We start from the raw sequence: 15,030 nt of genomic DNA, 5'->3' as shown, positions 1-15,030 counted from the left end.
GCAAGGTTCTAAACCAGCAACTTTAAAATAGACTTGGTTTAATTCTTCCTAATGGTAAAGGTGTCAACCGGGATACGGCCTAAGCTAGTTCAACAACGGTCCCTGTGCCGTCAAAAACGTTTTGTTGGCCTCGACTTTTACAAAACCCCTGGAGGACAACAGTGGTGCAACCTCACGCTCATCTTGTTATCTTTTATACATCATTTCGTTCTCTTTTATACATTACTTCAATCTAAACCCACACTGCTACAGTAGATTTGAGCCGAGAATCTTGCTCCATAGTCTATGGGATGTGTGTGTGTGTGTGTGTGTAGGTCCCAGCCCGGTGATGTTTGAAGGTGAGGTTTGAAGCGGTTGTTTGACGCCAGGTCGGCGTTCAGTCAAACAGCTTCGCCGCCGTGGCCTTGCCGTCGTATTTGGAGCCCTTGCCGTCGAACTCGGAGGGCAGGATGTCGGCGTCGAACTCCTTGTAGTAGTTGTCCAGCTCGTCCCCGTGGACGAACACCTGGAGAGGGAGACGGCCACAGGGTCAGATATCGCACGCGTGGCCCGGTGGAGCCTCACGGTACACATCCCCCGGGTCCAAGCAGCCATTTTGTTTGTCCCCTCCTTTCACACTCACTCTCTCCAGCAGCTTGCCCTTCATAAGGGGCTTGACCACGTTGTAGGTGGTGGTGAAGTACCAGGGCTGGTGGATGAAGTGCACCGCCTTGAAACGGGCGGGGAACGAGTCCTGGAGTCCCCGACGGAGGAAACAGAAGACAGTCAGGCTGACGTCATGGTGGACATGCATGTACGGTACGTACAGTAATGAATAGGCGGTTCCAAATGCAATGCACCAGAAAAAGGTCAAAAACGTTAATAACTTGTTTATCAAAGCTACTGTAGATGTGAGGACTTGTGTACTGGCCCTTTAAGTTTACTTATAGAGTTGTGAAACATCTGGGACCTTTTGAGGATTTACAATGACACGCCGTCTTGCTGTCTCACCTGCAGCATGTCCACCATCTTCTTGAGCTCAGTGGGTTTGATGCCGGCTGCTTGCTGCATTGTGAAGCCCTTGAAATTCTCAATGATGCAGAAGCCGTTGATCTGAGTCTCCTCATTCTCCAGCAGCTTCTCCAGGATCACACAGTAGGCACGCAGGATCTGATGGAGGGAGAGCGCACACACACACGCATGCGCGCACACACACACGCGCGCACGCACACACGCGCGCACACACAGGAAGAGACATGCAATACATGAGTGGAATTCTCTTGAAGTCACATTGTACGTGAATGATGTTAGTTGGGTCACTACATCAACAACATCACTTGACATTAATCAGTAACCTATAAGACTGTCTGTCTGTAAGGAGGTGCATTGTGGGATCTGCGGTTCCCCTGGAGGTCCGTCACCTCGTCGAAGGTGATCTCCTCGTAGTCCCAGTTCTCGATGTTGAAGAGCAGCACGACGCGGCCGTACTTGTCTCTGCTGGACAGGATGCCGGGGTAGCCGGCCTCGATGGTGCTGCGCACGGCCTCGGGGGTCAGGTTCTCAAACAGCTCGGGGTAGTCCTTCCTGAAACGCACATAACCTGCACACAGGGAGGGAGGGAGGGATGGATGGATGGATGGAAGGATGGATGGATAGATGGATAGATAGACAGACAGACAGAAAGATGGATAGACAGACGGACGGACAGACGGACAGACGGACGGACGGACGGACGGACGGACGGACGGACGGACGGACAGATAGGACAGGAGCTCGATTTGAGCGTGTTGCTCACATACTTGCTAGGTATTCCTAAGCCTCATACAGAGTTAGACCCATTGCTCACGGAGCATCAACATGTACTAATGCACCTATTACAGTTGAAACCATGGACAGTTGAAACCAGATAGACAGATAGATAGATAGATAGATAGATAGATAGATAGATAGATAGATAGATAGGACAGGAGCTCGATTTGAGCGTGTTGCTCACATACTTGCCAGGTATTCCTAAGCCTCATACAGAGTTAGACCCATTGCTCACGGAGCATCAACATGTACTAATGCACCTATTACGGTTGAAACCATGGACACGTTATGGGTCAGAGAGACCCACCCTTCATGAGCTCAAAGGCTCTGGGCACGTCGTACTTCCTGGCGCGGATGAAGCGCACCAGCGTGGCGTCCGGCTTGTCCCCGAAGGTGTCCTGCACCCCCTTGGCCAGGTCGTCTCCGGCCTCCGCCTTCTCCTTGATCATGGACCGCAGCTCCTTCGCGGCCGACAAGCGGTTCTCCTCCGTCTCGTTCAGCTCGTCCTTGGCCTGTAGGGGTGAGATGAGGAGTGTGGAGCCGCGTGTGTGTGTGCGTGTGTGTGTGTGCGTGTGTGTGTGTGTGTGTGCGTGCCCGCCCACGATGATAGACATCAACCCAGACAGATTCTGAGGCGTTGTCCTAGTGACCGTGCTGTGACACTGTGTGGGTGCAGCTCAGATATTTATAGAGAGAGAGAGAGAGAGAAAGAGAGAGAGAGAGAGAAAGAGAGAGTGAGAGAGAGAGAGAGAGAGAGAGAAAGAGAGAGAGAGAGAGAGAGAGAGTGACCGACCGCGTACCTTCTGCTTGGTGTGGTCGGGCAGCTTGGCGCACGGCTCATACACTGGACCGTGATCCTTGACCGTGAGGTGCTCCAGCTTGGCCCTGAGGGCCTGCTCCTCCTCCGACACCATCCGGAATGTTCCACTCTGAAAAGACGGCCGGCAGGGGGTCCAAATCAAATCAAACTTTATTTACAGTAAAGCCCATTTCATACACAAAGACCACACAATGCGCTTCACAGAAAGAAGTGAGAGGGGGGGGGGGGGGGGATGACATAATCACACTCCCCGACCTGGTCTAATCCACAAAGTACGCCTCCCAATAAATGCCTATCGCCCGGGAGGACTGGCTGTAAATCAATGGGGTCTCAGTGTTAGTATTAGTGGCTAATCTCCCTCACATGGACACAGAAGAAAAGCCTGGCATGAAGCTGTGGCTGCCAGCTCAGATTAGCGGGCTGAAGGGCCGGGTCTGTTGACGCCATCCAGTCCCGATGATGCCGCGGCGCGCGGGGGACCGTGAAACGCTGAGAGACGCCATTGTGCCACGTCACAGGAAGTTAGGGAAACTTGAGACGTGTGTGGAGGGTGGGTCTGGCGGTCATCTGCTGTCCATGGCGTGGGGACATTAATGACCATGACTCAGTCTTCTCTGCATCACCACTGGCCCTCAGTCGTCTCTCTGAGTTAGTACCCCCCCCCCCCCCACCCCCCCTCACCCCCCCAGCCTCCAAAACATCTACGTCTTCAGAATTATCTCATGATACTTTTCATATGAATCTATAGTCTCAAAAATACTTCTGTTGTGAAGAATAACTGCAGTATAATACATACAACAGAGTAGTCTGACATGTACTTACAACAACCGCCATTTCTTCAAGTCTTCAGAGCAGTTTTGGAAAACGCTGGGGGGAAATAAGGGTGATTGGATTATTCATGTGGAGGGACTTTTCGATTCCTGGAAATTATATATAATATATATTTATTTTTTTTAAACTATAAAGAAGAAAGATTTATCCCTGGACCTTGAATGAGGAGATTGTACATACAATATTTTAAACTATATTATATGCTTAAGCACTGCTTATCTATTCTGGGATATTATCACTGAGTCCATTATTATGTCTGCATTCTATGCCAAAAAAACACACCAAAACTCAAGCCTCAATAGGGAGGGTCTAAACCAGGTACAGTGCAGAGGCCCAAATCTATGACTGAAACATATCAACCAATCATTGCAAGGAGTCTGATAATAGACAAGGGTTGAAACAAAGACCTTCACAAGCCCCAACTTTAAAACACCTAACCCTAGACCCAGAAGTCTTGCGGGAGGCAGTGGATTGGTTGGCATTCTGCCAATCATCATCCTGTGCTAGACAACAAGGAAGCTGAGACATTCCCTCTGTCCAGCTGTGAGATACCCAGGTCAACCAATCCACAAAGACACTAATATCAAACAAAAAAGCCTATTAAAATACTCCAGTATCAGTATTGTTATTCACAGATTGAGCCCCAAATATCCTGAACTCTTTAGACAGATATATTAGGCAGTGTTTTGCTGGACAACCAAGCAAGATGCAATAGAGCAATAAAGTGCAATAAACCAGTTATTCCTCCCACTTTGAGTAAAGAGATATTCCGATTCAGGAACAGCAACGCTGCCAAAAACAAAACCCAGTATAACTTCCAGGGTATGAGGGGACATGGGTCGACCCGGTGCCCAGTACCAGAAGCTCCCAGCGCGGGGAGGAGGAGCGGGTCCCTTACCTGGAGAAGGAGGCCGGGGCGCAGGCGGGAGTCACAGGGGTCTGTGTGGGGCAGGACGAGGGGGCCCGCTTATTTGTAGGGTCTGGATTAGCCGTCACGGTTCCACCGCTCCCCGTCTCTCCGACAACCAACACGAAGAGGGAGGAGCCGAGAGGTGAGAAGGGAGGGAGGGAGGGAGGGAGGGCGAGGTGCTCAGCCAATGGGAGAGGTGGAGATAACAGGGGAGCAGGAGCAGGGCCAATAGGGTGGCGGGTTGTGTGTGTGAGGGGAGGTGCGAGGCTGCTCTAATGGAGGGGGAGTAAACTTTAGGTGAGGGGTGGGTTGAGGGAACGGGGGGGGTGTTGATTGAATTCCAAGGCCTCTTAAAATAAGTGTAAAGTAGCTATTGTTAGTCTCCTTGCCTGCAACGTGAATACTGTACGTTGGAGAGAGGGAGAAGGAGAGAGAGAAAAAGAGGGGCCACTTAAGCAAGAAGTAATAAGCCTTACTACTTAAACAGACCACATTCATGACAAATGATGTGCTGGCGGCCACCAAACGCTTGATCCTCAACATGATTTGAGACCTGAGTAAGACCCTCTGAGATCCAAACATTGTAAATACCAGTCTGTCAGATCAGAAGAGTGTGTGGCGCCCAGTCATGTTTATCAGTAGTCTTGCTGCAACAATATCCTGGTACCTCGCCCTCAGTGTCTCCGATCCCCTCTCTCTCCCAGCACCCCTCATCAAGATTTGGAGTAGTCGTTCAAGTCTGATTAGATCAGTAAACACAGAGTTCAAGTGAGTCCAATTAGATCTTAAATCAGTCCCCATTATCCAACTGGGATTAGATTAGCTTTCAAATACACGTTATATTCCTATATATAGAATTGAAGTATGCCGTCCACATGCTTTGGTTTCACTAGTGTTGTGGTAAATGTGTGGGTATGTGTGTGTGTGTGTGTGTTAGTGTGAGCCTGCGTGCGTTTACGTGTGTGAGCAAACAGGAAGTGTGTAAAGATTATTAGGTGAGGAGAGGTGCATTTATATAATGTTCTCTGTGTTTACAATGCTTAGTCACACATAGGGCACGTGTGCCCAGTTTCAGAAGGAGACCCAGTGAAGGTGTCATTTAAATATAATATCAATATCAATGACAGATCAATCTAGAAGCATAATTTAAAAGTGTAACAATGAGGAACATTGATTTTCCTGGAGGAGAACATTCCCACCCTCAGAACCCCTCCTCCAATACAATTTGAGGAGGCATTGAGGAAAGACCTTCAAGATTCGCCTAGTGAGTAATTGAGGAACTAAATAACCAAGCACTGTGTATATGGGTGCTGTATATGTGAATGAGAGCCTAGGTAGAGGGAGCCATTTTCTCTCCAAGACTCCAGGAGCTCTAGCGTCATCCACGCACGTTTCCCCACTGATGCAATGGCGAACAGAGCAGAATAATCTGCTAAAGCAGCCCTGATCCGCTCACTGGGAGGGGGGTCCGTCAGACTAAAGTAGCCGGATTGGCAACACAATGCCGGGCTCTGTACTCCTATAGTCAGCCAGAGCTCTGGGCCCAACTTAAAGCTCTGGGGGCATGTGGATGCGTGTGGTGAGAACGGGCGAGAGAGAGAGAGAGAGAGAGATTCACTTGATATTAATTGGAACATGAACATTGTTCATGGATTTATGCAAATCAAAGTAGGGCTGGATTAATTAAGAGCACATGGAAATCAATTAAAAGCATTTAAGGATTATTAACATATTTCTTCTCCTTTGTAATACTGTACAATGAGGTGGATCTAGATTCAGTTTGAAGTGACCCTCGTCTTGTTTGGAACCCTTGGCAGTGTCTCAAATGAGAGTACTGGGTCAAGCCCAGGTTTGGAAACAGGTCCATAATCAGCTCCCCTCCGTTTGAATTGAACAGATTTCACAAACATGCAGTAACAACCAGAGCCTATATCTCACCCCGGATGATCTTTAAAAGGGTATTTCTTAACAGAACTGCTGTTTGTCCACACTGTAATGCTGCTGCTGATCCAGGAAAAGCTATAGAGGTCCAACTCTCTGTGACATGAACCTGGCAGTTACATTATCGAAGTCCAGAAAAGAGGGGGACTTGAATGTCGCAGAGCCAATAAATACAGATACAATGCAGTGTGTATGGCTGGGTGTATCCCCATGACGCGTGTCTAGGAACTACTTTCCTTATATACTAAAGATTCAGGAAAACACCATCATTCAATAAACATCCACAACTTTCAGGTAGTGTTGATGTAGAACGTGAAAAGCATGTTATATAAACACAAGTTGTGGGTCACAGGAGACATGGGATTTACCAGTGGGCCTCGTGGCCACCAGGGGTCATGCAACACTCAGCAGCCAGGATCCTGAAGCACCATGTTTGCAAAGATAGAGAAAGTGTTTGAATTGTGATGAAAAATTAGACCAGACAAATGTTATGTTTATAATTTATTGAGATTTTTAGGCACCTCCAGGCCGTCTTTAGAGGAGCAGCATAAAATGTTTGAATGGCAGTAAGGTTAACAATCTGTCAGCTTTAACACTGCGTGAAACATGAAGACTTAGGACAACCTCAAATCAAAACCTCAAAAAGTTAATTAACCCTTAAGAGGGGAGGTAACATTTTGTCGACCATCATCTTCACCGTTTGGAGCCTCTCATCTTGCATCTTTTTTACTGGAGGTCACGTTTTTAACGCTCACTTTTAAGAGCACCACAACACCAAAATTCAACGCCATCTATTATTTTCACAGAAATCAACCACTAAGTGAAAGTCAATGCAAATACCAGTTACAACACCGCAAAAACATTTGCATGTCTTCTTTCTCCTATGTTCATGTTAATAAAATGGTAAATGGACTGCACTTATATAGGGCTTTTATCCAAAGCACTTTACAGTGGCCTCTCATTCACACACACATTCACACACCAATGACAGCAGCTGCCATGCAAGGTGCTCGCCTGCTCATAGGGTGTGATTTGGGCTTCAGTCTTGCCCAAGGACACTTTGACACGTGGATGACCGCTCTACTTCCTATGATCATCGGACAATCTGCTCTACCTCCTGAGCCACAGCTGCCCCAGTAATAAACATGTCCTTTTGGAAAGCAAAAAAAAAAAAAAAACCTCTGAAAATATGTTGCCATGTGTTCATTAGGTAAAATGCACCAGTCACCTGTATGTATAGTCACACACGACGTCTCACTTTTGCCTTTTGTTGTGTCGTACTCAACAACCCTCTCATTTCACACTGAAACTAGTTTTTATAAATAACTTCATTACAGGCAGCATAATACCTCCATCAGGACTGCCACTTTTCTGACCTCCTGGACAGAGACCAACTCAAGCCACCTCGGCCTAGCTACACATCCACCACAGTATGAAAAGGCTACCCATCCAATCCCCACCAAATATCAACTTCTAAAAAAAAAAGTCCAGTTATAAGACAGCAACACAATTTGCTGTTTTGAACTCTTCTTTATGTTCCATGTTAATAAAAAATATCATTTTGGAAAGCTAAAATATGTTGCCATTTGTTCATTAGATAAAATACACCAGTCGCCTGTATGTTAAGTCACACATGACATCTCTTGTGTGACTTAACATACATCTGACAGTCAGATCTGACATCATCCACACTGGCCTAGCTACACGTCCATCATAGTGAGAAAAGATTCTCCATCCAATCCCCGCCAAATCATCTCCCACGTCTTCCCCGTCAGAGGCCCGCCTCTCCCGTCTCATTGGCTGTCCTCGGCCAGGCTCTCTGGCCAGTACCGGTCCTGCATGTAGTGGCTGGAGGCTGAGGGGTCGGGGTGGGCCGGGGGGTCCACGTCCCCCATCATCTCCCGGAAGTCCTGCTCCCACTCCCCCTCCACCAGCTTGTACAGGTCCAGCGCTGCCCGCGCGTCCTCCACGGAGCAGTGGCCCCTCCTGCCCACCTGCACGCAACAGAGCTCGTTAGGAAATTCAAAACTCACATCCAACATCGGCTTGAATTGACCCACAGCCTAACATCACTGCGCACCAGGAATACGGTGCAAACAGCTGTATGATCAAAGCTCTTCAAAGCAAGTAGCAGTAGACTGACTACCTATGTTAAATATAATTATTCGCTTTGGATGAAAGCGTCTGCTAAATGACTAATTTAATGTAATGTAAAGTAGGCTTTATAACAGTGGTGTACACTAAGACTAGTCATGGCCAAAAGGTTTCAACACCATGCCATCGGATTGCATAGTAGACAGTCATATTTATTTTTGCCTCCTGCTACTTGTAGATTGTAAGCTTGCTAGATTGTTTAGCTTGCTAGCTGAGTACTTATTCATGATTTAATCATATGTGGGTTTATTTGATCATGTGCTTGTGTCAAGCTGCCGACAAGTTAGGTTTCACTTTGTGTTCTAATGTAGGCTACATCCATAAACTCTTGAAAACCACTTCCAATTTGGTTTTATAAATATATATTTTGTACCACGACGAACTAGAGGCTGATAGCAGCCTACCAAAAACAAAAACTCGAAATGGCTTAAAAAAAATGTTTTTGTTGTTTGCTAGCATAGTCCAGCATAACAAGCCAATAGCCTACTGCTCGCTCCAACTCTCGCTCCAGCCCCACCAACACACTTGTGTCGCCTTTAAGGCCATTTCTAACTTGTAATAAGATATTCGTCCAAGAAGCATTTTCAGTATTCCTAATTATTAGAAGAGATATGTCTCTGCCTCAAAGCAGGTGCTCTGCCTGCCACACACACACACACACACACACACACACACACACACAAGGAGCTGCTCTGAGATGGAGAGAAATGAAGAGAATGAGAAGTCTTTTGCATCAGGGAGGAAACACAAGCAATCTTCTCAGTCATGCCGATTCCATTGCTAAAATCATCTTCTGTTCAGTTGTGCTTTCACAAGTCACTCAGTGTAATGGTATTACGACGTTGGTATCGGTTTATAGTATCACAACATTCTTATGAGTATGAGTACGAGTACATGAGCACAGTATCCGCCCTGATACCAAGACTTGTGTAGTTTGAGCTACTATTGCAAAGCTTTGTTGCAAAAAACAAAAACAAAAACAAAGCTCTGAATAGTGAACTGAGTTCCGAATACCAACCTACCGAGCGAATAGAGGAACACTCAGAGGCTGATCACTTTCTGTATGTCTTTAAACTCCCAGCACCACACCAGTCATGGTTACGTATATGATATGTATGAGTATGATAACATGGAGGGGCCCTCACCTGTATCTTCCTGTCCAGTAGCTTATTGGCCAGGATCTTGAGTGAAATGCAGCGTCTGACGGGGAAGCCGGCCAATCGCCTCAGCAGACGCGTGCTGCTGGTGTCCCTGACCATGTGACCCGGGTGGTTGAAGTCCAAGGCCCGGAAGTCGTTGAAGAGGGCGTGGCCCACGACCACCTTCCCCTTCAGTATCTCTAGTATCTGGAGAAGGGAGAGCAGATGTGTCATTATACCGCATGGGGGCACTTTAAGATAGCTGGTATGTAAGTGCACACAGGACCATTCTGCTGGCCGATACCCTTTCCTTAACATGCAGGGTTTTTCCACCAGTTACATTTGTAAGGTGGTTGTGTTTTTCCAAGCAGCCTTGCAGATTTTCTAGTAAAATGTGTTAATTTTAAAACACTTCATGTCAGCACCACTCAATGCTAGCTGAATAGGAATACAAACGGCTAGTTTTTAGCTGGCTAACATCCAGTTTTTGCAGGACATCGTATATGATCATGCTGTCGTTTGATAATAGGGACAGCGAAATGTTGTCAATGATACCTCAAACGTATCAGAAAGATGACGCAATCCCTCAAAAAGCAATCAAAGCAAATGTCAGAAGAAATCAGACACTATTTTGCATTAGCCTATGGGGAGACAGATGGTTTCCACCCAACTTGTTGGCACAACCTTCCTTTTTTTGTAATTAACATTCCAACACGTCACCATTGTGGAGCTCTATGCTATGAACACGTGGGCAGAAGCAGTGCATGGCTGGTTACACCTACATATCAGTTAATAGAATCCCCACAAATTATAAGAGTCGTTTATACACTGCTCAAAGAAATTAAGGGAACACCAGTCATCAATCATCATCGTGGATCTCCATGAACGAAATAACCAAGTTGAAAATCTTTATTGATTACATTGTGCAATTTGCCAAGAACAAAATGACGGTCAATGGAAACCAAAATGATTAACCCATTGAGGGCTGGATGTGATTAAGTGTGAGTAAGTGTTCCCTTATTTTTTTAAGCAGTATATATAAGTAATATAAAAATAATTTATTTTTACTTGCAGTTTGACCATGAAGAATAGTAAAATGACAGTATTTTTAAGCAAGAGGTCAACTGTGGAGCATCGAGGTAAAAGTTAAAAAAAAAAAAAAAAATCCAGTCCATTATCTGCAGTTTATTTCTGGTGTTGGCTGTATACGTTATGATACAACTTTCAGTGCATTAATAATATTTGCTACCAGCTAAAATAAATAGGCCTAACAATAATAATGTTGGTTCTTTAACCCAAGTCGGCCTGTTCGCTCACCTCTCTCCTGGCCTGGTAAAAGGGCAGAGCGTTCTGCAGGTGGTGCTTCTGGATGCCACTCCAGCGGGTCCTGTAGTCAGTCACGGGCTGGCAAGGGCGGATATACTTATCGTAAATGACGTTGCCGTGGTAATCCAGGAGGCTGCAGCGTGCCAGTTCGCTACAGCGACCGCCAGGCCCGGTGCCCACCATCTCACAGTCCATGGCCACCACCATGCCCGGGCGCGGGCCGGGGCAGGGCGAGCAGCGCCCGCTCGCCGGGGGGCTCGTCTCGGACGAGAAACCACTGTCAACCTCCCAACCCTCCACAAGAGTGGCTGCTGCTGCTGGGACACGTTCTTTACTAACAAAGTTCAGATGGTTGGTGGCTACTTTAGTTTCCTTTCCACCAGAAGTCAGGGAGGCCTCTACAGGACAAGACAACTGCAGTTCAAATTTAGAAACATGAGCCCACGCGTCTGAAGAGTTCAGAGTGCTTATTTCTATATCTCTACCTGCTTGCCCTGAACACAATTTCCTCTTTTTCACTGTTTTAGTAGTGTCCAGTTTTTCATTGTCGTGTTCTATCCGCTTTCTCTTTAAGTTAGCAGTTGTATTTTTCCTTTGCCGTTTTTTCCTTGCTTTAGCGTTCTCCACGGCACGTAGCACCATAGTCTTCCTGGCCAGATATCTGTAGTTGTTGATGAGCCCCCATGAAGAGCTGTGATGGGGCTTTCTCCCATTAGAAATCGCTGCTTCAGACATTGCTCCGCATGTGTAACCTTGGCATCACATCTGCAAAAGCATAGGACAAAAACTGATTACAGGCCATTATAAACAGCTGTAGATAATAACATTGAAGTGTTGTACACATCCCTGTTAGGGATGCCATTCCACATGATCACAAACATGACACGCAGGCTACACTGACAACATTTCAGGAAACGTCCAAATCATATTGATGTTGTGTAAGAAGAACACGTGCTAAGTTCCTGTATGGCTCGAAATGCTCGCGTCATGTTAGCTGACACGAATGAGCTCGTTAGCTAACGTTGTTACGACTATATAACACAGCTAATGCTAAAACCAAATACCTGGATGTTTTGTAGAGGGGTAGAACAGTACTGGGGAGGTACCCTGTTGCATGTGTGCATTACCGTTACAACGGTTCGAAAGAAGGAATAGTACCGTTTGACGTTAACAGTTCCTGGCATGCTTTGAAAGATGTTAGCCTGCTGCTAATGCTAAGAATGCTAACACTAGTAGCTAGCTCACCCACTGACACCAACGAGGTCGTTTCAAATGAAGAAAGTTACATACATTCAGCTCAGTTGTTCATCTACCCGTTATCCAAAAGACGCTAGCGGCAAATATGCCACGGTTTAATGGATCATAAATACTGAAATGTTTACCGGCTTTATCGACACGAGCACCAGTAGAACCGCGTGTCGTGGAACGGAACATGCCCACGCAGGATTCGACTGCCTTCGTGATCATTGGGTCTTTCCGTTCTTTGCTTGCATATTTCATGCGGTCTAGACGCCACTACACGCATTGCTGCCATCCACAGGTTGGAGTATGCTACTACAACAGTCAAAACGGTCAGGAACCCGTGGCCCTAGGCTCCAACCTAGTTCTATTATGGTGTGTTCGTTTGTGGTCGGAGGTGGCAAGTCGCAAGTGGCAAAATACCTACCTCCGACCTGTGTACATTCGAGCTATATACCATTATATCACAGTTACCTAGTTATTATGGAGTCAAAATGAGGCCAGAAAGCATTGTAAACGTAAGTGAAGTATTGTAAACAAAAACATATGAATTGTAAACGGAGGCCAGAAAGCATTGTAAACGTAAGTGAAGTATTGTAAACAAAAACATATGAATTGTAAACGTAAGTGAAGTATTGTAAACGTAAGTGAAGTATTGTAAACGTAAGTGAAGTATTGTAAACAAAAAATATATAAATTATTACTTAATTATTAAAAAATAAAATAAAAATTGCATTTACAATACTTTTTTGCGTTTACAAAACCTTTTCTGCATTTACAAAACTTTTCTGCCTTTACAATACTTTTTCTGCATTTACAAAACATTTCTTGCGCTACAAAACATTCTGGCCTCTCTTTGACGTGGGGGCGGGGTTAGATGAGTGGCGTGTCCAGAGAGGAAGAGGCGGAGTTTCGGGATGCCCACCACCATATGAGCGCTGCTCAACGTTTTTTGGACTTCTTCTATGGTTTTGATTTATATATGGTGGTGGGCATCCCGAAACCCCGCCTCTTCCTCTCTGGACACGCCACTCATCTAACCCCGCCCCCCCGTCAAAGAGAGGCCAGAATGTTTTGTAGCGCAAGAAATGTTTTGTAAACGCAGAAAAAGTATTGTAAAGGCAGAAAAGTTTTGTAAATGCAGAAAAGGTTTTGTAAACGCAAAAAAGTATTGTAAATGCAATTTTTATTTTATTTTTTAATAATTAAGTAATAATTTATATATTTTTTGTTTACAATACTTCACTTACGTTTACAATACTTCACTTACGTTTACAATACTTCACTTACGTTTACAATTCATATGTTTTTGTTTACAATACTTCACTTACGTTTACAATGCTTTCTGGCCTCATTTTGACTCCATAGTTTTGCAGCGCAAGAAAGTTTTGTAAACGCAGAAAAAGTATTGTAAAGGCAGAAAAGTTTTGTAAATGCAGAAAAGGTTTTGTAAACGCAAAAAAGTATTGTTAATGCAATTTTTATTTTATTTTTTAATAATTAAGTAATAATTTATATATTTTTTGTTTACAATACTTCACTTACGTTTCCAATACTTCACTTACATTTACAATTCATATATTTTTGTTTACAATACCTCACTTACGTTTACAATACTTCACTTACGTTTACAATGCTTTCTGGCCTCATTTTGACTCCATAAGTTATATCTAGTGCATTCGAGCAACTGGGGGCTGAGAAACATATCCGAATTTGCGACGAGGAAGTGCGAGTTCATGCGGTGTTTTATTTAATAATTCCTAGTAGCAAGTCGCAATTTGCCACCTCCCAGTTATAAACGAACGCACCATTAATACATCCATGGCTCCAGCCCATTAGATTGCAGCCCACAGTCAGGGACCTGGTTTTGTCTGGTAAAGTTTTTTCCTCTGCTGATTCTTGTAGCTTGGGGGTACCTCTTCAAAATAGCTACATGAGGCTGGCCGGTGATATTATTTGAGCATTTTCAGATATTTATGCCTGAAGTGGCAAAATCCAAGAAAAAAATATTTAAAATATTTTGTGATTTAGGAGATTTCATGCAAAATACTCAAAATCAAATGCATCAAATTTGCTTTTTCCAATGTTTATTGATAAAGTAGTTCGTGTACAATGTATTTAATTCCAAATTAATGAATATTAACAACTCTTTAAGGCCATGTCACCTAAATATACTTCTGATGAAAAAAGTGATAAAAGTGCATATACTAAGAAGATGTCATGTGATTCATGTGAAGTTATCAGACAGGGTTGGGGGTGTAAAAGTGAGCTTCTATTTCAGCTTGACTCTTTCAGCACATCCAACATCCGGTTCCTGATTTACTGCATTTTACAACTAGGGTGGATGTTGTTTTTGTGAATAGTGAATCATATAATTTAAATGTTGAATTTTATTCAAGGACCGGAGTGCATTGAAGGACCAGAGAAGACCAGTACATTATTGTGCAGTTATCAATGCTCAATATATATATATATTTTTTTTAAAGAAGATATTTTAGGTCATTTCAGCTTCATTGGGATAGGACAGTACTTAAGATGCTTTGTCGCTGTACTGACAAAGTTCAGACAGCCATAAGGTTCTCCATCTGAGAAAATAACGTGGCCATGTATGAGTTCTCAGGCAATCCTATCTTGTCCATGTTTAAAAAGACTAACAGGTATCGAAGACATGGGAGTGGAGCACACCTTTGGTGGCGTAGGTCTTTGGTCCTTTTGTTTATGGTGTTATTTAAGAGAGAGGGGCAAGCTAAGAAAGAGGAGAGAAACAGGAGAGAGGAGATGAGAGAGAGGTCAGCAAGGAGAGGAGAGCTAGGAAAGGAGGAGAGAGAGTGGGGAGATTCTCCTCCCCTTCACCCCATCTAACCGGTCTTCTCCTTTCCTCT

The 15,030-nt window shown here is 44.8% G+C and overlaps 2 protein-coding genes across 2 annotated transcripts; both read right to left on the bottom strand.

Annotated features, from left to right (window-relative positions):
- Window positions 1-376: 376 nt before the first annotated feature.
- Window positions 377-2,717, bottom strand: rlbp1b (retinaldehyde binding protein 1b; the record flags this gene model as incomplete). Its single annotated transcript, XM_084450746.1, has 6 exons — window positions 2,589-2,717; window positions 2,096-2,300; window positions 1,401-1,579; window positions 991-1,149; window positions 623-733; window positions 377-505 (listed from the first exon to the last, which is right to left on the bottom strand). The coding sequence occupies exons 1-6, from the start codon at window positions 2,700-2,702 to the stop codon at window positions 377-379; spliced, it is 897 nt and encodes a 298-aa protein (XP_084306872.1). The 5' UTR covers window positions 2,703-2,717.
- A 4,176-nt stretch (window positions 2,718-6,893) lies between these two features.
- Window positions 6,894-12,347, bottom strand: isg20 (interferon stimulated exonuclease gene). The gene is made up of 4 exons (XM_084450977.1): window positions 12,292-12,347; window positions 10,901-11,674; window positions 9,590-9,790; window positions 6,894-8,284 (listed from the first exon to the last, which is right to left on the bottom strand). Exons 2-4 carry the CDS (start codon window positions 11,642-11,644, stop codon window positions 8,084-8,086), a joined length of 1,146 nt encoding a protein of 381 aa, XP_084307103.1. The 5' UTR covers window positions 11,645-11,674; window positions 12,292-12,347; the 3' UTR covers window positions 6,894-8,083.
- Between the last annotated feature and the right edge of the window lie 2,683 nt (window positions 12,348-15,030).

The sequence above is a fragment of the Borostomias antarcticus genome (assembly GCF_949987555.1).
Source record: "Borostomias antarcticus genome assembly, chromosome: 16".
Lineage (NCBI taxonomy): Eukaryota > Metazoa > Chordata > Actinopteri > Stomiiformes > Stomiidae > Borostomias > Borostomias antarcticus.
The sequence above is the reverse complement of the archived record's forward strand: the minus strand, read 5'-3'. Positions and strand labels throughout refer to the sequence as shown.